The sequence below is a fragment of the Tursiops truncatus genome, chromosome 17, assembly GCF_011762595.2.
Source record: "Tursiops truncatus isolate mTurTru1 chromosome 17, mTurTru1.mat.Y, whole genome shotgun sequence".
NCBI lineage: Eukaryota > Metazoa > Chordata > Mammalia > Artiodactyla > Delphinidae > Tursiops > Tursiops truncatus.
The window spans coordinates 40,209,749-40,237,312 of NC_047050.1; the positions used below are offsets into that span (position 1 = coordinate 40,209,749).

Genomic DNA, 27,564 nt, shown 5'->3' on the forward strand with positions numbered 1-27,564 from the left:
GCAGTGGCTGATTAGGGCTCTGTTGGTCTCTCAGGCCAGGGGGAGGGAGGGGTAAGGTAGTCATGATTGGAATGCAGGGAGAGCCTGCAGCGTCAGAGGCTGGCGTGACATTGCAAGAGTCTGAGGTGCGCTGTGTGTTCTCCCTTGCAAGAGTCTGAGGTGCGCTGAAGCTGTCCCTGGATCTCGGGACCCTGGCAGTGGTGGGCTGCACAGGCTCCCAGGGGGAGGGTGGTGTGTGGGTCGTGACCTGCGCTTGCACACAGGATTCTTGGTGGCAGCAGCAGCAGTGTTAGCATTTCATGCCCGTCTCTGGGGTCTGAGCTGATAGCCGTGGCTCCTGCCTGTCTCTGGAGCTTGCTTAGACAGTGCTCTGCCTTTTGTGGGCACACAGAGAAGGAATCCCCTCTCCTCATGCACCCCCAAACAATGGTCTCTTGCCTCTTAGGCAGGTCCAGACTTTTTCCCCGGACTCCCTCTTGTCTAGGTGTGGCGCGCTAGCCCCCTTCAGGCTGTGTTCATGCGGCCAACCCCAGTCCTCTCCCTGGGGTCTGACCTCGGAAGCCCGAGCCTCAGCTCCCAGCCCCTGCCCACCCTGGCACGTGAGCAGACCAGTGTCTCAGGCTAGTGAGTGCTGGTCGGCACTGATGCTGTGTGTGGAATCTCTCCGGTTTGCCCTCTGCACCCCTGTTTCTGTGCTCTCCTCCGTGGCTCTGAAGCTGCTTTCCCTCCCCCCACCCCCTGTCTCTGCCAGTGAAGGGGCTTCCTAGTGTGTGGAAACTTTTCCTCCTTCACAGCTCCATCCCAGAGGGGCAGGTCCCGTCCCTATTCTTTTGTCTCTGTTTTTTCTTTTTTCTTTTGCCCTACCCAGGTACGTGGGGAGTTTCTTGCCTTTTGGGAGGTCTGAGGTCTTCTGCCAGCATTCAGTAGGTGTTCTGTAGGAGTTGTTCCACGTGTAGATGTATTCTTGATGTATTTGTCAGGAGGAAGGTGATCTCCATGTCTTACTCCTCTGCCAACTTGAAGGTCCCCTGTCATTTTTAATAAGTGAATTTCTGTTTCAAGGTGATTTAAACCTGTGTTCTAATCTTGGTAAGTAATTTAAAATAATTTGCTGACGTGTTGGCTTAACTTTTCACATATGCCAAGGGCCACTAACTTCTTGTGGCACTTATAGATATTTATCCAAATGTGTTTTTGGTTAGGATGTGAAAATATTGGGGGAATTAATCCAGTACTTGTGCTTATTTGCTTTACATAAATCGGTGTTTCCCATGAGTGACTATATAAATTGGGGGAAGTGGAAGGAAAGAGGAACTTGGATAGAAACCAAATATTTGTTTATGGGCTTTATTTTGAAATCCACATTAGTGACTCTGATAGTTAGGATATTAACTCAATAATTCCTTTTCTTTGTAGATTATTATTTTCATATACGATTATGTACTCTTATGAGGCAATTCTCTTTGGAGTACTCAAAGAGAAACATTACATTTTTACTAAATGAGTTATTTTCAGTATTCTAATATAGCAATACAGTTGTCCCTTGGTATCTGTGAAGGATTGGTTCCGGGATGCCCAGCAGATATAAAAATTTGGGGTGGTCAAGTGCGTTTAATAAAATGGCATGGTGTTTGCATATAACCTACACACGTCCTCCCATATACTTTAAATTATCTCTGTATTGCTTCCTATACCCAATACAATGTAAATGCTATGTAAATAGTTCTCAGCACATGGCAAATTCATGGTTTGCCTTTTGGAACTTTCTGCCTTTTTTTTTTTTTTAAATTTTTGATCTGCGGTTCATTGAGTCTGCAGATGTAGAACCCGTGAATATGGAGGGCTGGCCGTATTTGCATTTAGGAGCAATATTTTATGCCAGTATAGCTTTCTTGCACAGGTATTTTCCTGTTCACACCCTCCCCTACCTCCAGAAAAAAAAAGGCTGCACCATAGCTTCTCAGAGCTTTGCGCGCTTTCAAGATGGTTTGGCATCCTTCCTGGGTTATGTGCCACAGCAAATATGTTTTCTCAGCCATTCGTCTTTAATTACATTTAAATTTACGTTACTTTTTAAAAGGATTGGAAGCACCTTCAGAAATGATGTGCCTATTCACCGAACAGCATGTATTAATTTATAGCTGTTTATTGAACAAAATGTGGTTAGTCTGTGTCTCTCACCTCATGCATAATAAAGAGCTTCCCTGTTTGAAAGTAATTGCTGTAAAATATTACTGGAGGGATTGAAATGTTAGTGATTGGGAGGTAATATCTTTGCTTGTAGCCAGACTGTTTTGAACATCTCAGGTGCAAATCTAAAACTGGAATAGTATTGTCGAGGTCGAGGAATGACAGGAATGGTTAGAAGAGACCCTTAGGTAATGGAGTCTTTGAGACAGGAATGGGTTTTCTTGATCTTTTGTAAAACCCTTAAGTGCTGGTGCACACCAGTCACATAACAGGAAAGGATGGCGTTGCTACTAGACCAGCCAAGAGACAAATAAGAGGTTGTTCTTAGAAAATGCTGAGTCCCCATCAAGATTGTCTGCTCAAGCTGAGCAGATGTCTGGTTCTCTGGCCATATGTTATTGCTTCTCTTTATTAAAAAAAACCCAACACACCCGTTTTCAAGAAAGCTAAAATATTTGTCGTCTAGGTTGACAGTGATTTGGGCCCTCGCTCAGACTGAGAGACTTCTTCCTGTGATTTTGGTGCTGTGCTTCGTACTGTAGATTAGGTCAGAAGCATGTGGTTATAAAATAAACGGTGATTTCATTTTGTTCATCCCCTACTCAGAAACCTCCAGTGTTGCCCCCTTCCGCACAAGGAAGACAAGAAGAAGTACAAACACTTCAGGGTTGGTGGCAGGTGGAGGCCTCCTAGAATTTGGCTCCAACCTCAACATAACTTTTACTGCTTTACAAGTTGAATCTCAGTTGTAGCTCACCCATTCTTTTATCTAGTCAAAATATTCTAGGCATCTGTGGTGGGAAGGAGAGAATAAGCTAAGGCTGGAAGGGGGCAAGGCCTGGGAGCTCTAACAGAGATTAGCACGCTGATCACTGAGTCATAGGGGCATGGAGAACTCGGGGGCTGCGCACTCCGATAACCTTGCCAAGGTGAGAGAACAGTACGTGTCCAGGTGACTGTGTTCAGATAACGGGACATTTCTCGATGCCAGGCTGTCATTTTACTCACAGATCAGGACATCTGTGAACTGATGTATTCGTTTCTACAAGGAGGAGCCAATCCCAAAGGACAGGTAGGAATTAGGTGAGGAACTCAGGCTACCAGACTGTCACCAGAAATGTCTTCTATTTATTTTTTATTTTCTCTTAAGCACTTCTTGAATGAGTAACACATTTTGGTCATTATTCTGTCTACTTACCTAAATCATGGGTGAGACCATCAATAAACTCAATTTCATTTATGTTAGCCTTTGATTTTTTAAACAAATCCATCTATTTGTTTCCTTAAGCTCTCCCTGACCGCCCTCCGTGGAATACAGGGACTCATTATCACTTAGATTAGGGATTGTAAGTGCTACAAATGCAACAAAGTGCCTTTCCCCACCCCCCACCCCCCATTATTTTGGAAACAACAGATTTTTCACTAGAAAGACTAGAAACTGGAAAGCCAAAGGCTTTGGGCACAAAACTGAGAAGGGCCTCTGGATGGATACATGCTCCTGGGGAGTTTTCATTCCAAGTTAAGAAATTCAGGCTCCATTTAAGGAAGTAGTCTATTCGCTTTGGTAAGATTAGTTTTCAGGGCTATCTAAGGGCTAATGAATAAATATACTAATCTGAATCTAGTTATTTGCATTTATCTAAATTTTGCCCTCAATATATAACTTATTTCAATAAATGATTTTTGAACCTCTATCATTCTTTTATTCACTGAATAAACTTTTATTGAACACCTGCTATATGCCAGTTCAGTGCAGATGCTGTTGCTATAGAAATGAGTAATATACAGTTGCTGACATCAGGGGCTTACAGTCCTCACTGGCTTAAAACATGCTCTTACTATATGATCCACCATTGTACCTGTTGATATTTACCCAAAGGATTTGAAAACTTATGTCCACATAAAAACCCGCACAGAGATGTTTATAGTAGCTTTATTCAAAATTGCCAAAACTCTCAATCAACCAAGATCTTCTTCAGTATTTAAGTAGATAAATAAACTATGTTACTTACACATATTCAGTGCTAAGAAAAACAAAAGCTATCAAGTCATGAAAAGACATGGAGGAGATTTAAATGCATATTATTAAGTGAAAGAGGCCAATCTAAAAAGACTAAATACTGTATGATTCCAACTATATGACATTCTGGATGAATAGGCAGAGCACATTGGATATTTAGGGCAGTTATTCTGTACAATACTATAATGTTGGATACATGTCATTATACATTTGTCAAAACCCATAGAATGTACAACACCAAGAGTGAACCCCAATGTGAACTGTGGGTTTGGATGATAATGACGTGTCAATGTAGATTCATCAGTTGTAGCAAATGTACCACTGCGGTGTGGGATGTTGACTGTGGGGGAGGTTATTCGTGTGCAGGGGGAGTGAGTATATGGGAATTCTCTGTATTTTACCCTCAATTTTGCTGTGAACCTAAAACTTCTCTAAAAATAAAATTTATCAATTAAAAAAATGTATTCAAAAGAAAGAGGCTGTGGCCATTAAAGTCTGTAATCAGGAATGCCCCAGTGGGGAAGGTCTCCTATGTGGGAAGCACAGAGCTTGTTGGCTTCCCACATAGGAGACCTTCTAATCCATATTGATACATTAGAGGAATAATTAGAGGTTTAATGCCTTTTTGTTTACTGGGCGTTTGGGTTTCTACTTCTATACACATTGCTTATTTATATTTGTTGACCATTTTTCTATTGGATTGTTTGTTTTTTCTTATAGATTTCCATGAGTTCCTTATATAGTTTGGAAACTAATCCTCTATTAGTTGTATGAAGAGCAAATATATTCTCCAAGTCTGTGGCACTTTTAATTTGTTTACTAGGTGTTTTTCAAACAGAAGTTTTTATGTTATTATATTTCACTATGGTCAAATTTAATAAAATTTTCATTGTGGTTTGCATTTTTTGTGTCTTTTTTTTTTTTATAAATTTATTTATTTATTTTTGGCTGTGTTGGGTCTTCGTTTCTGTACGAGGACTTTCTCTAGTTGCGGCAAGCCAGGGCCACTCTTCATCGTGGTGCGCGGGCCTCTCACTGTCGCAGCCTCTCTTGTTGCGGAGCACAAGCTCCAGACGCACAGGCTCCGTAGTTGTGGCGCCCAGGCTTAGTTGCTCCGCGGCATGTGGGATCCTCCCAGACCAGGGCTCAAACCCGTGTCCCCTGCATTGGCAGGCAGATTCTCAACCACTGCACCACCAGGGAAGCCCCATTTTTTGTGTCTTTTAAAAAATTCCTTTCCTACTCTGATGACATAAATATTACTATAGTTTCTTCAAAAACTTTTTTTTATTGTGGTAAAAACATATAATGTACAATTTATTACCTTAAGCATTTTTAAGTGTATAGTTCAGTAGTGGTAAGTGTATTCACATTATTGTGAAACAGGTATCCAGAACTTTTTTACCTTGCAAATCTGAAAAACTAACCCATTAAACAATAACTCCTCTTTTTCTCCTCCCCCCAGCCCCTGATAACTACCATTCTACCTTCTGTTTCTATGAATTTGATCACTTTATATACCTTATATAAGTGGAATCTTATGATATTTGACTTTTGGGGATGGTTTTATTTCACTTAGCATAATGTACCAAGGTTTATCCATGTAGCATGAGACAGAATTTTCTTCCTTTTTAAGGCTGAATAATATTCCATTGTATGTATATACCATACTTTGTTTATCTATTCATCTATCAGTGGATATTTGGGTTGCTTCCACCTCTTGACTATTGTGAATAGTACTGCTATGAACATGAGTGTACAAATATCTCTTTGAGATTCCCGCTTTCAATTCTTTTGAATATATACCTACATGTGGGATTTATGGATCATATGGTAGTTCTGTTTTTAATTTTTGAGGAATGGTGATATGTTTTCTATTTTGGTTGTGCCATTTTACAATCCCACTAACAGTGAATGGGAGTTCCAGTTTCTCCACATCCTCACCAACACTTGTTATCTTTTGTTTTTGTGATAGTACCCATCTTAATGGGTGTGAGGTAATATCTCGTGGTGGTTTTTGTGTATTCAGGTCTTCCCCCATTTTGTAATCAGGTTATTTTATGTTTTGGTGTTATTGTTGTTGAGTTGTAGGAGTCTTTTATATATTCTGGATATTAACCCGTTAAGATTTGCAAATATTTTCTCCCATTCTATAGGTTGTCTTTTCACTCTGTTGATTGTGCCCTTTGATGCACGGAAGTTTATAAATTTGATGTAGTCCCTGTTGTCTATTTTTGTTTTTGTTGCCTGTCCTTTTAGTAACATACCCTAGAAATCATTGCCAAGTCCAATGTAATCAAGCTTTCTCCCTATGTTTTCTTCTAGGAGTTTTATGGTTTTATGTCTACATTTAGGTCTTTAATCCATTTTGAGTTAATTTTTGTATATGGTGTAAGATAAACTTCCAATTTCTCTTTTACATGTGGATATCTAGTTTTCCCAACACCAGTTGATGAAGTTGTCTTGGCACACTTGTCAAAGATCAGTTAACCATACATGTGAGGGTTTTTTTCTGGGCTCTCTATTCTATTTCATTGGCCTATATGTCTGGCTTTATGCCAGTACCACACTGTTTTGATTACAGTGGCTTTCTAATATGGTTTTGAAATCTGAATATATGAATTCTCCAGCTTTGTTTTTCTTTTTAAATATCGTTTAGGCTATTTGGAGTCCCTCGAGGTTCTATGTGAATTTTAGAATGAATTTTTCTATTTCTGTAAAACATTTTGTTGGGATTTTGATAGAGATTATGTTGAATTTGAAAAACTTTTAAAGATTTTCATTTGTCATGTCATTGATCTCTTTATAACTTATTTTTCTGTATGTTGGAAGGTAGAGAGCAGTTTTATATTTTTCTAGGATAGTTCATTGAATAAGTTATCATTTCCCCACTGATTTGGAATGCTGTATTCCATATCATCTTGTATCATATACCAAGTTTTCATAGCTGAGTGGGTCTATTTCTGGACTCTATTTTTTCTATTTATTTATTTTTATTTTCATGTAGTAATATTACATTTCTTTCAGTATTTAAGCTCTGTCATAAGTCTTACTGTCTGGTCATGCCCTCTCTGTGTTTTGTTGTTGTTGTTGAGATATTCCTGGCTATTTTTGGCCTCCATTCTCAATATGGACACAAGAATGGATACTTTGTTCTCTGATATTTTTAGTTTTTTAAAGGTAACTTCTGTTGATATTAATAATATATTATTAATATTAATAATATATAACATTAATAAACATAATTTTCTCTGTTACATTTTAAAAATCAGGGTTTGCCTGGTGTATACGTTCTTTTGATTTGTGTATATTGTGTAAGAAGCATAGCTGATTTCTCTAATATTTTCTTTGTAGATTTTCTCAGATTATCTACAGATGATTATGTCATTCTCAAGTAAGGACAATTTGTTTCTTCCTTTCCAACTTAGCCATTTGATATCTTTTCATGTCTTGCTTCATTAGTTAAGATTTCCAGTATATTGTTGAATAGAAGTTGTGACAGTTAGCAACCTTTTTTTGTTCTGATTTAATGCCTGAAACATAAACTTACAAGGCCATTGCCACCTTGGATGGTGTCCTATATGATGAAAAATAGAAGATGGATTCTTACTGCTCCCACTTAAAACATTTCAATTATTTCCAACTACTCATTGATAAATTCCCAAATTCCTTAAAGTGGCCCTAAAGGTCCTGCCTAAACTGATTCCTCCCTACCTCTCCATCTTCATCGTGTATCACTCTACCACTCTACCCTGGTATTCTTTCAGTTGCTTGGACTTCATCTCACTTCAGAGCTTTTGCGTATGTTATTTAATCAGCTTGGAATATTTTATTTCTCCCTTTCCACTCCTGCTCCATTTAGTTAATGTCTACTTATTCGTCAGTTTCTTAACTCAGTGTTTCCTTTACTTTCTTTCTTTCTTTTTTTTTGCGGTATGCAGGCCTCTCACTGTTGTGGCCCCTCCCGTTGCGGAGCACAGGCTCCGGACGCACAGGCTCAGTGGCCATGGCTCACGGGCCTAGCCACTCCGCGGCATGTGGGATCTTCCCAGACCAGGGCACGAACCCATGTCCCCTGCATCGGCAGGCGGACTCTCAACCACTGCACCACCAGGGAAGCCCAGTGTTTCCTTTTCTTAGAAGATTTTCAAGATCCTGTCAGACTAGATCAAATCCCAAGGATTCCAATTTTAGAGCATCATGTATTTCACTTATTAAATTGTAATTATATATTAATATGTTTGCTGGGTACCAGTCCTCCCCATTAGAATGTAATCTTCATTAGTGAAATCACTATATCATTGACTGTACCTTTAGCACTTTGGAATGGCCTGGCGTATCAGAAGGGCTCAAATACATTTCTTGAATGAATAAATTATTGTAGGTGAAGAATCTCTTTTAAAATGGAAATACACTTCTCCCACCTTAACGTCAGTTATTTAAGTTGAGTCTAGTTTGATTCAACTATTTGCCGAATCAAATAGATATTTGGCTGAGAATAGAAAGAGGGGTTATTTGTAAAACAGGTAGGGATAGGGGAGAGGAAGCAGGGAATATGTGACTTTGGGTATCTTGAAGGCAACACAAGATCTCTGAATATTTGAAAAATTAATGATACTTAATGATTTGTGAGCCCTCAAAACATTTTTGCCTTTCCTTTCCACTTTCTAAATCCAGGGATTTGTGGAATAGGACAGGATGTTGGGCTCCTTGGAAGTTTATTGGCTGCCTGAGGAGAGAGTCCGAGAAAACATACAAGTACATGCTGACTTAAGTTCATTAGGAGGGATGCTATGTGGGATGGGTTGAGAAGAGCATGGATTTGGAGGCCATCTGACCTAGATTCATATTCAAGCGCTGCCACTCTCTAGTTTGATAAGGTATTTGAACTTTCCTGGACCTTCCTGAAACTTCATATTTTCTCACCTGTTAAATGTGGTTACTGCCCTTGTGCTTAAATCTCTCCTGCTTAAACTGTATGGTCATGGATTTGAATTGTAATTGTAATGGGGTTGACATTGATAGTTGAGTTTATGTCCTTCCAGCCAATGAACTTTAATAAATGGCATCCAAGAAGATTTCCTGTGTAATTCGTATGGTTCTGATGTTTCCATTGTGTCTCTAGAAACTTCTTTTGGAGGCAAATTGCTGTGTCAAACTGAATCATGAAACTGAGCCAGGTTTCTTATTATTGAGGGCAGAAATTCTGTTTGGTTACAGTATTTTTCCCCCCAAGTTTTACTTCTCTAAGAAGAGCATAGGACAGTTAACACTTCAAAACATAGCTTAAACAAAGCCCATTTTGGAATGCCAAGCTGTCACAGAGTTATTTTATCTCTCTGATATAACACTACAATAACATTATTTTGTACTTGATACAAACACAAGAACACCAGTTTCTATCATTTTTGCCCTTGGTTTTTGAAGGTGGAATTTAGAGGGAAAATGCATTTAGATATGAAATATTGAAATCTATCAAAAGTATATAGAATTATTTAACATACAACAGGGCTGCTTGTTTCCTTAGAAGTGACATCAGGTAGGTTAGCTAACTGAGCTGCCAAGACTGTATTTTAATGATCTCTAGGGTTTATCTCCTATTTAAAATGCTTTGTCATTTAGTCTGCATGTGTTAAATCACTGACTGTTGCTAAATTCTTCTTCGGATTTGTTTGTTTCCTATTGTTTGGTGTTAATCATTTGATCACTTTGGTGTGTGATAGGAGGAAGACAGTAGTTATGTAATTTTCACTGAACAGTCTTCCCTAAGTTATTAAATATATTTATTCTATATCTTATCTGTCATCAGCTGCAGATTGTGAATGCCCTGATAGAAACTTTGAATTCAGGGCTCCTGCATTACTCAGCTCTTCCTCAGTAATGCAGGGATAACAGACAACCCCCAATCTCTATGGCTTGCAACCACTAAGATTTATGTCATGTGTGTATATATATATATATGTACATATATGACATATATATGTGTGTGTGTATATATATATAAAGTCAGTAGTGCCTTTGTTTCTGCCTCAGTTATCTCTTTCACTCCAGGATCCAGGCTGAAGGAGAAACCCCCATCTGGAACATGCCATCCTTGTGGCTGAAACATAAAGGGCTCTTAGTGACAGTCAAAACTTGCAATGGCTCTTAAAGTTCCTGCTCAGCTGTGACAACACACACTGGTCATTCACATTCCATTGGCCAGAGTGAGTCTCATGGGCAAGCCCAGTGTCATTGTGTTCCAAGAGAGACCCTGCAGTTCACAAGGCAGTTGATGGGCATGTGTCCTTCTTTTATAGAGAAGGGTAGAGAAAATAGTAGAATATAACATAGATGTAAGTTTAGGTAGGGCCAATGGCATCTTTTTCTATAGTGGCCTGTTCTGATGCTACTCAGAAAAGTCCCTTCCCTGCTCCTCTCACCTTCTGCAAATCCCTCAGGGCCAGCAGAGATGCTTTTGCCTACTTGCCTACATAATGGCTGAACCTGCAGTGATCGTGAGTTCTACATAACAGCCACTATATGCATATGGCTATTTAAATTTAAATATAAATTAATTAAAATAAATGACATTAAAAGTTCAGTTTCTGAGTCCCATTAGTCACATTTCAGGTGTTCGGTAGCCACACGTGTCTAATGGCTACTGTGTTAGCCCAGATGCAGAACATTTCCGACATTGCAAAGAAGTCTGTAAGTATGTATTTGTTATGTTTCGTGTTCCTGTCTCTGACATTGTTTTTTTGTGGTACTGCTGTCAGCTTCCAAACCTATCTCTTCTTTTTGATTTGTTGTCTCTTATAGTTTATAGGTTTAAGCACTAGATTTAGAATTTTCTATAAAGTAAGAGTAACTAGGCTCTAAGAGCAGAAGAGCTTTCTTATGTGCAAGTATCTGAGTTTTCGTACTTGGAATTTATATTTCTATTCTGACTGCCCCAGGACCTTTTTGGCTTGGTTATTCTGGTGCACCTGTGCTCTGGGTGGTCAGAGAGTCAGACTCTTGAGTTATTGCAGGAGAAGCGCTATCAAGCTTTAAAGGTAAATTGCACTTTTATGGAAACGCTGTAGGCCCAGTCAGTGGTCCCTTGTTTGGAGCAGTGCTATCTAAGGGAAGTTTATTGAGTGACTTCCTACACATATACCAAGCACTATGCTAGGCCCAGGAGATACAAACAAAAGTGAACATGGCCCCAAACCCTGAGGAGTTCACAGTTTAGGTGGTAGAGAGAGTCATAAATAAACCGTCTCATCGTCTAGTGCCCAGGTATGAACTTTCCTCTGAAAGTCCAGAGGAGAGTGGTGCATGAACCAGCCTTCCTGGAGGTGGAGGGAGGGGGATGAGACAAGAGGCCAGAGGCCTTGGGAATGCTCCCTAAAGTAGTGATTCTTTTTTTTTTTTTCTGTCTATTTCTTTTATTTTTACTTTTTAATTGGAGTATAGTTGATTTACAATGTTATGTTAGTTTCAGGCGTACAGCAAAGTGAATCAGTTATACATCGGCATATATTCATTCTTTTTTAGATTCTTTTCCCATATAGGTTATTACAGAATATGGAGTAGAGTTGGAGGGAGTGATTCTTAAATGGCATCCTGAGGGATAAATAGGTGTTAGTCACATCACAAAGTTAGGAGAATGGGGTCAACAAGACATGATGTACCATAGCATGAAAAGATGCTGAGAAGTGGACTGGCATGGTGCAAGTGGGAACTTTTTTTTTTTTTGCGGTACGCGGGCCTCTCACTGTTATGACATCTCCCGTTGCAGAGCACAGGCTCCGGACGCGCAGGCTCAGCGGCCATGGCTCACGGGCCCAGCCGCTCCGCGGCATGTGGGATCCTCCCGGACTGGGGCACGAACCCACGTCCCCTGCATCGGCAGGCGGACTCTCAACCACTGCGCCACCAGGGAAGCCCAAGTGGGAACTTTTAAGTTTAGTATTGATAGGATTTAAAATAAAAGGGAACCTGTGTCTATAGAGATAGATAGGCTTTGACTGGTATGTTGAAGTGATGGGTAATCAGCAGAGGGGGCAGGGGGCAGGGGGATGGTGCCATCGGCTCATCTGACTTCTCAGCAGTTCAAGTTGTTCACCCTGGCAGCGTTGTGGCAGTTAAATTTGAGGGAGTTGGGCTGGAGGCTGGGACACTGGTGGTGGTGGGTAGAGGAGGAGGAATTCATAGCAGTCCAACAGAGAGATAACCAGGGCCTGATGTGAGCAGGTGTAACTGTGGTAGAGTAGAGGACCTGCTTTCAATCAACACTTAAGGGGTAAGATTATCAGTATTTGAGGACTGATGAGATCTGGAGGATGAAGGAGACAGAGGCATCAGAGGTGACGCTAAGCTTTCAGGAAAACATTAATTTGAACACTTCTTCCAAGTTCACGGTGATAGGTTTTGACCTATAGCTGCTACTAGTGTTTTGCATTGGCACCTGGTGTCTAGGTTAGGTTTTGGCTCCTTAGGACTCCATCACTCACATTTGTTAAAAGAACTTGAACCACACACTATAGTGAAGCTCTACCCTTGTATGACTTTAATTGTGCAGTGGCCTATGAAAATTTATAGAAATTTGGCTTCACTTCTAGTGGCTCCAATCCAGATGCCAAAATTACCCTGTTGCTGGGACACCTCTTGGGTGGACCATTGAATCTGTTATTCATTAGGAACAGCTGAAAACCATCAACAAAATTCCTGTGCTATGCCAACAATAACACCAGTCAAATTTCAAGGTAACTCCAGGTTTCAGAAAGTTATGAATCTCAAAGTCTGTCTCGCTGAACCCTTATTTGTATTTTTACACATATTTATCATGTGAAAAAGCTAGTGGCGTCCTTACTTTTCATAATTGTACATCGCTTTCTTTAGATTATAAATTAAATTCTGAGTTCCGAATGTTGGTGGAGACATGCTTATGGATCTGTAGTCAATCACATTAAAGTGAAAGTACAAATTCAGCCCGGATGGTGGAAGTCGGAGAGGAGCCAGCCCAAAGAATCCATTGTGATGGGGTCCATATTGAAAGCAAGAATTCTCTCATATCTGCAGTGCATTTTAAAAGGATTCTCCAAGTAGCAGTTACTATTTTAATGACATGTGTTAAGCTTCCAGAAGAACCCAGTTCTCTAGTTTGCAAAATTAAAGAAGTATGCCAAATCTATGTTGATACTTGGGTTTTACTGACATATTTCACGACTGCCTGGCTAAAGCCATACAACAGTAGGTGCCTGACACTTGATTTTAGATCGTTATGTTTAGCTACTGCGTCTGGCCTTTGCTGCTAAATATTTTTTTTCTTGTCACACTAACTACTCCATCAAATTGAATCTTCAGTGGTCTAGCAGGTTTTGAATGACTTCGTGCAAGCTGTGAAATCCTGTTCCCTCATCAGGAAGAGCTGGGCAAGTCTTGTGGTATGAGGAAATATGCCACATCTTTCTAAGTGAGACAGCAGGATTATAGGACAATTAGACAACATCTTCAGAATTTTTATCTGAAGAAGAGTGATAGGTTTGGCGATGAACATGTACTATAAAGCGAGAGGCATGGGAAGTTTCCACATTCTTTAAAAGGGTTTGGTACAAGGAAGAAAAGAAAACAAGCTGACTTTTTGTGGCTCTTGAGACGGGTTACATTAACCATTTGTTAAAAGTTGGATTTATGAAGATCGTTGGCTTCGAAGAACATTCTTTATAAACTGCCACCCTTTGTATGATGTCAGTGAAGGTGGTTTAGCAACATATCAAAATAGTTTTATGAAAAGATAAATATGTTTCTTTAAACCCAAGGGGAGCTTTCTAAAATGCATTTTTAAAAATAAATAATTGCTGTCATTCTGTGGGAAAGAGGCAAAAAAAGACATCTTTTCAAGCAATTTGTGATTTAATAGCAGCTGGTCAAGTGAGTTGAAAAACCTTAAGAGTCGTATATTTTTTGAATGCCTTTTCTCTTTCTTGGGAAACTGGCTAACCCCCAGAATCTTTCTCCCATAGCAAATGGCTCTGAAACTTTGATCTTTGCAAACCAGTTTGCCAGATGTAGTGGATAGAACATGTGTGACCTTTTGTGTGCCAATTCACCCTGGCTGATCGGAAACCATATGTTAACCTTGTATGACTTTTATTTGTAGGCGTTACAGCAGAAGTTCTGGTGGTGACCTCTTTCGACGAACTGCAGAGAAGGGCCCCAGAAGCAAGAGGGAAGATTGTCGTTTACAATCAACCTTACACCAACTACTCGAGGGCAGTGCAGTACCGCGTCCAGGGGGCAGTGGAAGCTGCCAAAGTGGGGGCTTTGGCATCCCTCATTCGATCGGTGGCTTCCTTCTCCATCTACAGGTTGGTCATTATGTTCATTTGAAATGCTTTCAAAAACCAGGGATTTCCATCAAAGAGAAGCCCTTTTGAAATAAAAACAAACGCAGTCAAAAGAAAATACTGATTGTTCATGGAACTTTTCCCCCATTCTACATTTGTTCATTTGTTTGTAATATCTTTTTTTGGCCTTTTCAGGATTCCAAGCATCATTTGTGCATTCCTTTACAAAGCTTTCCACATCCATGATGATCCCATAACATTCTATATATAACCAGTGTATTTTATATATTTTCATTGGAGGGAGAACTGAATTCATGTCTGCATTTCATCAAAGATTCCTAAAGACTTCAGAGGCAGCCAGGCTTTTTTCCATTGTTGCTAGAGAAGTGAAATACAAATAAAGCAGGTTACATGATAGGGGCCATCTATGGTGTAGTGGAAAGAGTTGAGGCAGCAGAGGACCTTGGATGTACACCTGCTTCTGCTTCTGAAGAACCGTGAGGCCTTGGGAATGTTCTTCTTTTTTTTTAATTGAAGTATAGTTGATTTACAATATTATATTAGTTTCAGGTGTACAGCAAAATGATTCAGTATTTTTGCAGATTACACTCCATTATAAATTATTTCAAGATAATGGCTGTAATTCTCTGTGCTATACAATATATTCTTGTTCCATATTTATTTTATACATAGTAGTTTGTATCTGTTCATCTCATACCATCTTGGGAATGTTCTTAAAACTCTGCACCTCAGCATTCTTCTCTATTAATTGGTGATAATTAACAATAATACATTTACAAAATTATTTTAAGATTGAATGAGGTAAACTTATGAAAGATACTTGATATTTATGAAGGTCTATTTTGAGGGCAGCGTAAGTTTTGTCTTTTTCTTTGTATTTCTGATTGAGGTGATTGCAACATACTTTATTGATCCTCAGTTGTAGGAGGAAATTCGGCATTGCAGTGGATAAAAAGTCCAAAAATTGACCTGCAGACATTGGGCCTAGTTTAATAGCTACATATCGTAGTGTCACATATCAAGGATAAAATATTTGAGAAACATGGATAAAAGAAGCACCGTTTTAGTGTTGTGGCCTGGTCTCTCTAAGATAGAAAAAAATGTAAAAATAATTGCAAATAGGGTTTATTTGAGTCTCAAGACTAGATCTTTAATATCTTTGTAAAGGAAGCATTCTTTATTCTGCACAATTGCTCTTTGGCGCTGGAGTCACAGCTGCTTGACCTTAAATAATTAGCACCCTACGCCCTTAAAAATAACTGAGGACATATCAGCAACTAGGAAACCCAGTCAGAGGAGTTGTCCAAAAGGGCAGAGAAAAGGAAAGGGACATTTTTCTTTTATGGGGATAAGGTATCATCCCAGGGGAGGAAGATGGGGCATGCTAAAACCACTTGTTAGGAGTTTTATGAGAGAAAACCTAGTTACACTGATTTTACAGTGCTAAAAATAATGCTCTTTGTAGAGTCTTTAAAGTTTTGGTGACTAGTGAAATAATGATTGGACCATATTCTTTCGGATGGTTACTTTTCCCAGGAGGGAAGTCCTGAAATGGCTAGCTTACTTCCCAGAATACCTCAGTCACCCCTTAGAATAACACAGCAACCTGTGGCCATTCACCATGATTTCACTGGTCCTGAGATCGAAATTATGGAGCTTCTCTGTTGCTTTGTGAAACTGGGTGAATGCCAGAAATATTCATTTAACAACTACTACTCATAAGACTAATAAACTCCCAGATGACTTAATGCACAGCAATCTGCCAGGGTTCATTGACATTTTTTTCCTGGTATAATGAAGACATCTGGAAGCCCAGGCTGTAACCTAGGAGCACCAGAAGAATTTCGTCCAGCAAAGGACTTAGAAATCTGTCGTTAGCCTTTAAGGTTTAGGGTTGCCAACATGTAGTGTGCATTCAAGACATTTTTCTTAATATTTACAGATCCAGACTGATGATAAGTTTTTCATTGATTTGATAGCCAGACATATTTCAGTGGACTCTTAACTTTTATAACTCCATATTTTCAACATTTATGAATACAAAATAACATTGCTCTTTACATAGTACTTTAGAATCTTTCACATACGTCATCTTATTTGTTCTGACAACAATCCAGTGGACCAAGGAGAAGGGGCATTATTATCCCCATTTTAAGATAAAGAAAGAGTTCAGAGAATTCAGCATGTTAACGTGTTTAAGTCTCACATCTTGAAAAATGAAAACCAAAACGAAACAAACCATCTCTTCGTCCACTTCAGGCTAATTTGTTTTTTAGAGCCAGTTTTCCTTGAAGAGTGTTCTATATTCCTATCTGTAATTTTTCATCCCTCATTCACTCTCCAGATCCCTTTAACCTGGCTCTTCCAAATACTGAGATGGAAGTTGTTAAGGTCACAAGTAGCTGCCTAGTTGAACATAATGGACATTTTCCAGGCCATCATCTTATTTCACCACTCGGAAGTATTCCTTATTATTGATTGCTTTTTCAATCTCTTCTCCTTGGCTTCTATGACTTCTTTCTCATAATGTCTCTTTCTCTAGCTCCTGCTCTTTCCCTCTTTCCTCCTTTCCCTTTTCTTCCCTGTTTCTCTGGCTTCTCACTGTTAATATTCTACCTGAGCAATCCCATCATGCTTATGACTTCAGCCCTAAGCACGGCGACCCTTTCCAAACCCACCTCTTCTGTCCACTGCCTGAGTTCTAGGTCCATACATCTAACTACCTGCTGATTTATCTTTTGGGTGTTCCATAGCTATCTCAGATTCTTTTCTTTTCCTTTCTTTTCTCTTCTCTTCCTTTTTTTTTCAAAATTGAACTCATTCTTTCACCTCTTTCTCCTGCATTTTCTATCTCAGTGAAGAGGATGCCATCTGTTCTGCCTTATAAATTAGACGGTCCTTGATTACTTTTTTTCTCTTCCCTTATCCATCATTTCTAGGAGCTACGACATCTCCTAGCTTCTGCTCTTTATCAGTCATTTCAGCCAATGCATATTGAGCACCTCCACCTCCCAACATCACTCCACACTCTACTAGTCAGGAATCACTAAGGCTGCCCCAGTGCACCCCATTTCCTCCAAGTTTCACGACTTTGCAAATGCTTTCTCCTCTGCAACCTCCTATTCCCTTCTTCAGTATCTCACACTGTCCTTCAAGATTCATCTTAAGTGTTTCTTCTTCTGGGGAGCCCTGCCTGATATCCAACTCCAGCCCAGGTGAGCTGCCTCTTTTGGGTATCCCATGTCATCCTGTGCATACTCTGTATCATAGTATCTTGGAGGTAGTTTGGGTTCATGCTTTGGTAGGGTAGACTGACTGTTGTAGCAAACAACTTAGGCACCTAACACAATAGGAATCTCTTTCTTGCTCACATAATAGTTCCAGGAGGGTGTTCAGCAGGTGGACTTTTGCTCCTTTCCATCTGTGGCTCCATCACCTCTAAGAAATCAGAGTCCTCTGCAGGGTGCCCTGCATCCAGCTGGCAAATAAGGAACTGGAGAGAGAAAGTCGATTATCAAGGGGGAGGTTTTCTGTGGCCAGACCTGGGTACGGCATACCTCACTGCTTACATTCCACCAGGCACAATGCAGTTACGTGGAGGCTAGGAAATCTGGTCTATCTTCATGCTCGCGGTGAAAGGAAAACGAGTTTGGGGAACAACCGTGCAGTCTGCTCCAATCGCCTGACTCAGCACTAGACCGTAAGTTCCAGGAAAACATGGATTACACATTTTACCTCTGTGTCCCCATCATCTTGTATGATATTTGATACATGGTGGTTACTCTGGAAGTGACTGTTGGAGGAATCCACTTGTCTGAGGTCATGTGATCAGTCGTGGTTGGGTTCTTACAGCAAAGCAGGGTGACCCGGTTCCTAGTGCTCTCTGACCAGACCGTGTAGCCTCTGTATAGTGAATTGAAATCAGCTTGAACTCTTGGGGCACTTTGCTCTGTATTTGGAGGAAAACATCCAGATGCCAATACGCCAGATTATACCATTTTTTCTGCCACACTGTTCACACACAGTGATCTTTTGCGTCACCCTTAGCTCTATGGCAATGGGTTATGCTGGATCCTGTTTAGGAAAAGCGTTAGAAGTCAGCAACACAGGAGAACAGAATAGAAATTTGTCGCTGCTTGATTTCAAAATTAGAGACTCTCCTAAAGGACAGGAAATGTGTTTTACCAATATGACTTGACACCTGTCAATGCACGTATCAATACCAGCCGTTTTAGAAGTACAGCAGTCACATGCTTACATGACATGTCCTCAAAAGGCAGTCCCTTACTTGTTGCCAGCATTATCTCCGGATTCTTTGTCGTTATTTCTCTGTATTCCCATTATTCGTGTTTTGGGGGCTCAAATTTACTTCAAAGAGAAGATTTTTCCTTCACTGATGCTTTTATAATGACTTTGCTCTTGTTCAGTATTAAGTGTCAAGTGGGGACTATCTAATGGGGACTGCCATTAGATCTTTTTTAGTTTTTCTGTTTGTAAAATACATTTTGCCTTTGTCACAGGAGAATATTTTAAGGATAAACGTAATTGTAAGAGATTTGATTTCTGCAGAGGAAAGCTGCTCTGTGGAACCACTTCCCTTACATTATTTCTCAAATTAATCATATTTCTTAGTAAGTATTTATTGAGAGCTTACCATTTGCTCAGAAGTTGCCAGGTACTAGGGTTGCTAAGATGAATTAGACATGTTTTTGGTTCCTCAGAAATATTCTGTCTGGCTAAAAGAGAGGAGGGTGAGCTTAAAATGTACATGATTAGTGTAATATATTTTATATTTAGTGCTAAATGCATGATTGAGGAAAGGGACAAAGAAAGGAACATTTTTTAAAAAGTTTTATTTATTTACTTTAATTATTTACTTTATTTATTTTTGGCCGTGTTGGGTCTTCGTTGCTGCATGTGGGCCGTCTCTGGTTGTGGTGAGTGGGCACTGCTCTTCATTGTGGTGTGCGGGCTTCTCATTGCAGTGTCTTCTCTTGTTGCGGAGCACGGGCTCTAGGCGCGCGGGCTTCAGTAGTTGTGGCTCGTGGGCTCTAGAGCGCAGGCTCAGTAGTTGTGGCGCACGGGCTTGGTTGCTCCGCTGCATGTGGGATCTTCCCGGACCAGGGCTCGAACCCGTGTCCTCTGCATTGGCAGGAAGATTCTTAACTACTGCACCACCAGGGAAATTCCAAGAAAGGAAATTGACATTTATTAAACACCTACTTTGTTTATGCTTCTCCAAAGGCTTAAATAGTTTGTTTCAATTAATTCTTTATGCAACCCAATAGAAATAGATATTGTTACTGCTCTTTTACTGAGGGAGAAACAGGTTCAGAATGGTTAAATGGCCAGTCAAGTTGCACAGCTAACGAAAGAACCAGGATTCATACCCAGAGAGCCTTTGGCTCTAAATGCCATGCACTTAGATTTCATGCACTTTAGATTTAGCTGGAGAGCTAATGCTACAGGAGTCTAGAAGAGGTAGCAGAAGTCTGATGGGGGCTGGCTACATTGAGAATGTAGGTTTGGGGTGTACTCGATGAAGAGGTTGAACTTGAACAAGAGGCAGGAGGTGGAAAGGCGTTCTATACCTGATCAAGAGAAGAAAATGGGAGTGCATCACGCACTGGGTAATACACAAGTAGACCGGTTTGACTGGAGCAAGGTTTCATAGGAGATCAGAGAAATGAAATTTTGAGGTGAGAGGAAGAGACCAGATTTATGAAGAATCCAAAGTACCAGATGGGGGAGTTTTAAGTTTAATTAAGTTTAATGTGGAGGAAATGAGGAATCATTGATTGTGTTAGAGTTGGAGGGGGATGTTTTAGTGCATTGTTTCTCTAAGTATGGTCCCTGGAACATCATCGACCTCACCTGGGAGCTTATTGATTTGCAAATTGTCAGGCCCCACTTGAGACCCATTAAATTAAAACATGCTTGGGGGTGGGGTTTGTGGTTTAAACAGCCCTCCAGGTGATTCTGATGTATGTGAAAGTTTGGGAACTGTTTCAGAAAGATCAATGTGCTGACTGTAGATGACGTGCTTTTGAGAAGGTAAGCCAGGACACTGATCTAATAATGCAGATGTGAAGTAATGAGGACATAGATGATAGCAATGGGAATGGAGAGAAAGAGACAGCAGGAGGGTGTTGGGCTGCACCCAGCAGGCCTTGCAATTGCCCAGCTGCAAGACTGAAGAAAAAGCCCAGAGACAGCAACAGAGACCACCACAGTTTATTGGATAGGAAGTCTTACAAGTCTGAAGCAAAGTGCTGGAGTGACAGCACACTGTGTACGGCAGACAGCAGGCAGGACAGGGCAGCAGTTTTTGCTACTTGGGGGAAGAGGAGGCTACCAGTTACAGGGGGACCTGATGTCAGGTTGGCTCATCAGTTACCAGAGAAACCAGAAGCTGGGGCAGGAGGCAAGCACTTAGGCAGTTGCTGATTGAGCCTTACGATTAGGAGAATTGGATAGTCATGTGAGTAGGTGTCGGTGAAGCAGGGACTCCTCGAGCAGGGCATGTACAGAGAGCAAGAGAACAGCTTGCAAAAGTTATCAAAACTTGGGGACTGGCTGCATTTGAAGGGAGGAAGGAGGAGTCCAAGTTTACAGTAAGGCAAGGACTGAACACCAAAGGCTGAATCTGCATTCAGTCCAGACCGATATTTAAAAATCATGAGTTTTATGTAAAAATAGTGGTTTGTGGTTTTTAGAGAAAGAACTATAGCTGGGGGTGACATCTTGTATTTTCTGTAAGGAGAACTTCAGCCTAGTGGATCGGCCACCAAGTCCTTTCTGCTGATGGTATGTGCCTTCTGCCGCGGTTTCCAGGTTTCCCTGTACCCAGCTTGGGGACTAGAGAATGATGAGAGGCAGAGGGGTCAGGAGAGGGAACCCATATGGAGGCAACATGACCAGTTTGGTTTTTAGACATTTGGGGTTTGAGGTGGCTGTGAGATAGTCCCATTAATCTGGCTTTTATATTTTGTAAGGAAAACAGTTGAGCATTTTCATTTCTCTATTATCTACTTTTTGGATCACCCAAGGCAATTTAAAATTCTAGGCTGGCTTCCTTGCAGTGCGGTACACCTTGGGACTTCTGCCTCCCGCTTTCTCAACCTGCGAGCTCAAGAATGCGAAGTAATTTTTATATTAGACCAAACAAAATATAATTCAGAAAGTAATTCTACTGAGGCCAAATTGCCTGTTGTACTCCCATTGCCAAATATACATTTTTTTCCTAGTTATTTTCTCCATTGCCCCAGATAATTGAACTCAGACTGTAAGTTGTAATCAGCTAAGGATGCAAAAGGCTCTCCTTTCACTTTACTGTGAATATTGCATCACCATACTGGGTAAGAATGCATTGAGGTGGGAATGAGCTGCGGATAGAACTTGTCTTTGTAACTACTACTAGTTTATGTCTTATGCCACTTGGCCTTTGTGTACTGTATTGATAGAGTGAAGAGGAGGGATAGAGAAGCAATCCAGTTTGAAGATAAGATCTGATTAAACATTCAGCTGGAGAGAAAGATGAGTGAATCCAGGTGATGTTTGTGGAGGATGTTAGACCATCTGGTGAGAGAGCTGTGAGAAAGTATATAAATCAGTCCCTATAATGACACTTAATTAATACAGAGTCGATAAGTGGCATAATTGAAGCAATGGTTGGGCCACATCGTAGCGTTAAATAGCTTCAAAGAGGGTTCTGATTAAACCCATTACAATTTATAACACATTCTTCATCTTAAGAAAGCATCTTGGTGAGATTTTAACATGAACATTTTTGTAATCAGAGGACCAGTTTAAAACATTCAGAGCAGAGGTGAAATGTCTTAAGAGGTCTATTTTAGATGATTTTTAAAAGCCAGTTTATTCTCAGAGAGTAAAAAAACTTGTCACCCTCCCCTTGTTTTTTAATGGGAGAAAAATGAACGCTGCTACTTTACACTTAGACTGTCTGGGATCTTTGATGTCCTGGTGGTTTGGTTCTTCGGTGTGACCTTAGCATAATTAGCTATCAAGCTTGATTTAAGTTGTTTTGAAATGTTTTTGCGATTTGGGGGGCATACGTGCCTGCTGGTGATTACAAAATAAAGAAAATATCACCGTGACTCAAAATGGTACAACTGGGCTAGCCTTGATTAGTAGGTTCTTTTCTTTCCTTATTTTGTTTTTGCTTAATTCACTCTGAGGCGCATAACAGATGCACAGTAATCAAGCAGGATGCCAGTTCTCATCATTTATGCAGGTGGAGGGCCACTGTGCTCCCAAGGGGGGAAACCAGAGAAGACCCACATTGAACACTGCATTTTTTTCTTCTCATCATCCTTTTTTTTTCTCTCTCTCTCTCTGATTTTTTAAAATTTATTAATTTATTTTTGGCTGCATTGTGTCTTCATTGCTGTGCACGGGATTTCTCTAGTTGGCGGCGAGCGGGGGCTACTCTCCGTTGCGGTGCGCGGGCTTCTCATGGCGGTGGCTTCCCTTGTTGTGGAGCATGGGCTTTAGGCGCATGGGCTTCAGTAGTTGTGGCTCGCAGGCTAAGTAGTTGTGGCATATAGGCTTCGTTGCTCCGCGGCACGTGGGGTCTTCCCGGACCAGGGCTCAAACCCGTGTCCCCTGCATTGGCAGGCAGATTCTTAACCACTGTGCCACCAGGGAAGCCCTATCTCTCTCTGATTTTTGAAAGGCAGATTCTTTGTTTAGAAGGCCTTTGTTAGAAATTCCCAAATGTCCTTTAATCACTGAATTATTATTGCTTCAGGTAGGGTGACAGGTATACAACTTCGTAAGTGGACACACTCGGGCAGTATACTTCAGAGCCTCAGTTCCAGAGTCACAGTGCCTGGGTCTCTGCTCAGCCTCTTGACAGACATGTGACCTTGGCATATCATGTAAACTCTCCGAACCTCAGTTTCACCTGTAAAAATGGGGTGAGGATTAAATGTGTGGATTAATCGGGCATTTTGTGCAGATTAAATGAGATATTATTATTGCCTGACACAGTAAGTTTTGCATACATGTAAAGTACTCTTATTATACAGTCTTGCTAAGTCATGACTGGATACGCTTATTGAATAAAAGAGGAAGAAAGGGAGGGAAACACGGAGTGAGGGAGGGAGGGAGGGAAGGAGAAAGAAGAACAGAAGGAAGGAAGGAAGACTGGTAGGAAAGGGGGAGGGAAGAGAGAGAAAGAAGAACTTGATTTACTTAATATCAGTATTGTAATTGCTGCTGTCTGGTCGGGAGACAACCCTTAACATCGTATTGCCATTTTGACCTCCATCTGTTAAGCCTATTCGAACTCTGTTGGGGTTGTGTGTCTACTGGTCTGTTTTTCTTTCTGGATTGGAAGTTCTCCTGGGGACATACTGTGTGTCCTACTCATCTCGGTGTCTCCAGGCTGCGCTCAATGCCTGGCACACAGTATTGCTGGAATGAATGAAGAAAAAGAGTTAGAGGCAACCTGTCAGGTTTGGCTAACATGTAAATTCCAGATGTCACCATTTCCCATTCATAAAAGTTGGATAATAATATAGATGAGGTGACTAACCTTTTGAATTGCTGCTTATCAAAAATAGAATCTCTGGAATCTGAAAGGAGACTATATAGTTATGTAAATTTTGGAAAAGAATTGCAAACTGCTATTACTTTGGTGCTTTGTAAGGCTGCTATAATTAATGTTCTGTTTGCTTTCCTAGGACGGATTGTCATTTTTCCTTTGCTTATAACCTTGATATAAAAATTTATCCTCGGTTGATATTTTGCATATTCATAATTTTAAAATATTAATAAATGTTCACCTTCTACCTTCCAGCTTTCTGATTTTCGAAAGCACAAGCTTAAGAACCACATCATGTTTTTCCAAATCTGTTGTGGTAGAAAGAAATTAATGCATTTTGAATTCAGGTTTCAGGATTATGACAACGTTGTCTGCTTATGCAGTGCCCTTTGAAAAATGTCTAGTGTAGCGTATGAACCAAAATAATCCCCAGGAGCCTCAAGTCAGCCTTTTACGAGTGCATGTGCTTTTGTTCTCTCTCTCTCATCGAAGCTGAAGACCATTCCAAGGGTCCTCTTGTATCCAACTGTCCCTTTGGCTTCTTTAGCTCCCTGGAGAAAGTACCAATCAGAAGGTACTGCCAGGAAGACTGGAGATTCACAAAGGTAACAATATAGAGAGTGGGATCCGGAATCAGACAGACCTAGATTCAAACGCAGGTTTAGCCAATTAGAGGTTGTTTGAGTCTACATACCTTGTTTAATGTCCGAACCTGTTTGCTCGTCTGTAACATGGGGAGAATACTGTTTACTTCATAGAGTTGTTGAGAGAATTATGTAGGATCAAGCATTCGATGTAGACCCTGAGACATGGGAAGCAATCAGTGAATTATATAACTGGCATCTTATCTTAATCACGGTTGTTACCATCGTTATTATCATCAGTGGATAATGACAGGACTAAGCAGGTAGGTGGACATGAACTGAAATATCTTAAAAAGCAGTAGCTCCAGAACTCTCCTCACTGTGTGCTCCAGAGACCTGGGTTCCAGTTATCTCCCGATTTCAGGAACCTACTCTTGTAGACTCCCTCCGTCTTTGGCTTAAAACTCTGTTCTGCTCTTTTTATCCTCTTTGACCTCACTTTGAATGCTCCATACTGTTCTTGCATGTAGTGCCAAAGGTATAGTGACTCAGACCTGTGACCAATGGCCAGCTGACCAACATGCAGACAGTGTTCTATTTAAACACCATCCAATCTATTTTCCACCTCAGGGCCTTTGCACTCACTAACCCTTCTGTCTGGAATGCTATTTTCCCCAGCTTTTTGTATGGCTGACTCCCTTTCAATCTTCAGATGGCAAGTGAAAATTTCTCCCTGCAGGCCTCTCCTGTTACCTCGCACCTCCTCTGTATGCTCAGAGGCCTAATAACATTTGGTAACTTCTCTCTCTCTCTCTCTACTTGTTCAATATGTGTCTCTCCATGAGAATACAAATTCCATGAAGACTGGACTGTCTTTCTTGTACACCATTATACTCTCAGTACACAGGGGATTGTCAGCCCATGGCAGGTACTCAAGAGATATTTGTTGAATGAGTTACTATTAAAAAATCATCTAAGATCTGAAGAATAGAGAACCAACTCTAAATGGATGTATACTGCCTCATGTCTATTTTCTGAAGCCACATTCTAAAGCATCACAGATTTTTCCCTCAACTTTTTTGGGGGTAAAATATCAATCTGTGGTAAAGTTGAAAGAATATTAGATGACTCATACACTCTTTGTAAGAAATTGCCTAACTTCTTCCTGAGAGGTGGTACCATTCCACGTTGCCACCTGCCATGCGTGAGAGTTCAGAGTGCTCTGCGTTCTCACTGAAATTTGGTGTTGTCAGTCCGTTTAATTTTAGCCATTCTGGTGCGTATGTATTGAACCTCAGTGAAGTGTCGATTTGCATTTCTCTGATGACTGATGATGTTGAACACGCATTCACATGCTGATCGGTCATTTCTGAATCTTTCTTTGTGAATAGTCTGCTCAAATCTTTTCCCTATTTTATAATTGGGTTGTTTTGAAATTATTCAGTAGTAGGAGTTGTCTCTATATTCTAGATGCGAGTCCGTTGTCAGAGACATGTTTTGCAAATATTTTCTCTCAGTTGGTGTCTTACCTGTTCTTTTTTGTTTATTGTTTTTAGCTTAATTTTGATGAGGAGAAGGTTTAAACGTTGATGAATTTTAACTTATCAATTTTTTTAGTTGCTTTCTGTGTCCACTCATATACCCTTCATCTACATTCATTATTTAACATTTTGCCACATTTGTTCTCTGTCTTTCACTTTCTTAATCAATTTAAAATAAGGTAGGTACAGCCATGAAACATTTAAACCATAATATATGTGCCTGTATTTCATAAGAACAAGGATCTTCTCTAGCATAATGCAGTATCATTGTCATACTTAGGAAATTTAACATTGTCATATAAATATTATATAATGTAAATTCCATCCATATTCAGATCCCAATTATCCCCCACTCTCAATAATTAATGTCCCTGCTTTGTAAAAAAAATCCAGAACCCAGTCAAAGATATTACATTGCATTTAGTTTTCATGTATCTTTAGTCTCCTTAAGTCTGGAATTGCTCCCTAGTCTTTTAAATATTTTATTGCATTGACATTTTAGAGGAGTATAGGGCAGCTGTTTTGCACAGTGTCCCTCAGTTTGGAGTTATTTCCTCATTATTAGATTCAAATTAAATATTTTTGGCAAAAATTCTATATAGATGATGTTGTGTCCCTCCTATTGCATTATGTAAGGAAATGAATAATACCAGTTTTCCTTATGAGTGAGGCTAAATTTGATCACTTGTCTAAGGCAGTAGCTCAGGATTTCTTCATTAGAGAGGTACCTTTTCCCCTCTGTAGGGGAAATACGTTGTAATTATGGTGAGATGCTTTGAGACTTTGTGAATCTTATATTCCTTAACAAAATTTCATCCGGTGAAAATTTAGCATGTGTTGACGATCCTTGCCTGAATCAGTCATTACATTGCCAGTTACAAGAGTTTTTCTAATTCAGTTATTCATATTATGTACATTTATTAACTGGCATGTTTTTGTGAGTAAGAGCTTCCACCTTTATTCTCTTATTGTTTCTGAGGATCACTTCCTGGATTTTTAGAAGCATGTATATTAAAATTACTGTCATTCTTTTTGATAAAGCATCAACAATTTCAAAGCACTTAAATGTCAAAGCTAATATTTTTTGATGACCTTGAATGTTTGAAACATTGAAAGGAATTCACTTTTTTTTATCCAAAGGAACCCAAACTATCCCAGGTAAGTCAGCTAATTAGCAGGGTGTAATCAATACCATTTCTTCTGAACTTTCTCATTAACAGTGTGAGATCTAGAGTAATAACTCTGGAAATTATTTTTAGAGTCTACCATTAACAGTGTGTACCATATGTGAATGAAGATCCTTCACCCCATACATAATTGCTGT

At 40.1% G+C, this 27,564-nt stretch overlaps 1 protein-coding gene across 2 annotated transcripts in view; it reads left to right on the forward strand.

Moving 5' to 3' along the window:
* CPQ (carboxypeptidase Q) overlaps positions 1 to 27,564 on the forward strand; it is a 458,231-nt gene that overhangs the window by 124,119 nt on the left and 306,548 nt on the right. For both annotated transcript variants that reach the window (XM_073794606.1, XM_019925094.3), the window contains exon 3: positions 14,340 to 14,547. In XM_073794606.1, coding sequence (XP_073650707.1) covers positions 14,340 to 14,547 — 208 coding nt within the window. The remainder of the gene's footprint in view (positions 1 to 14,339; positions 14,548 to 27,564) is intronic.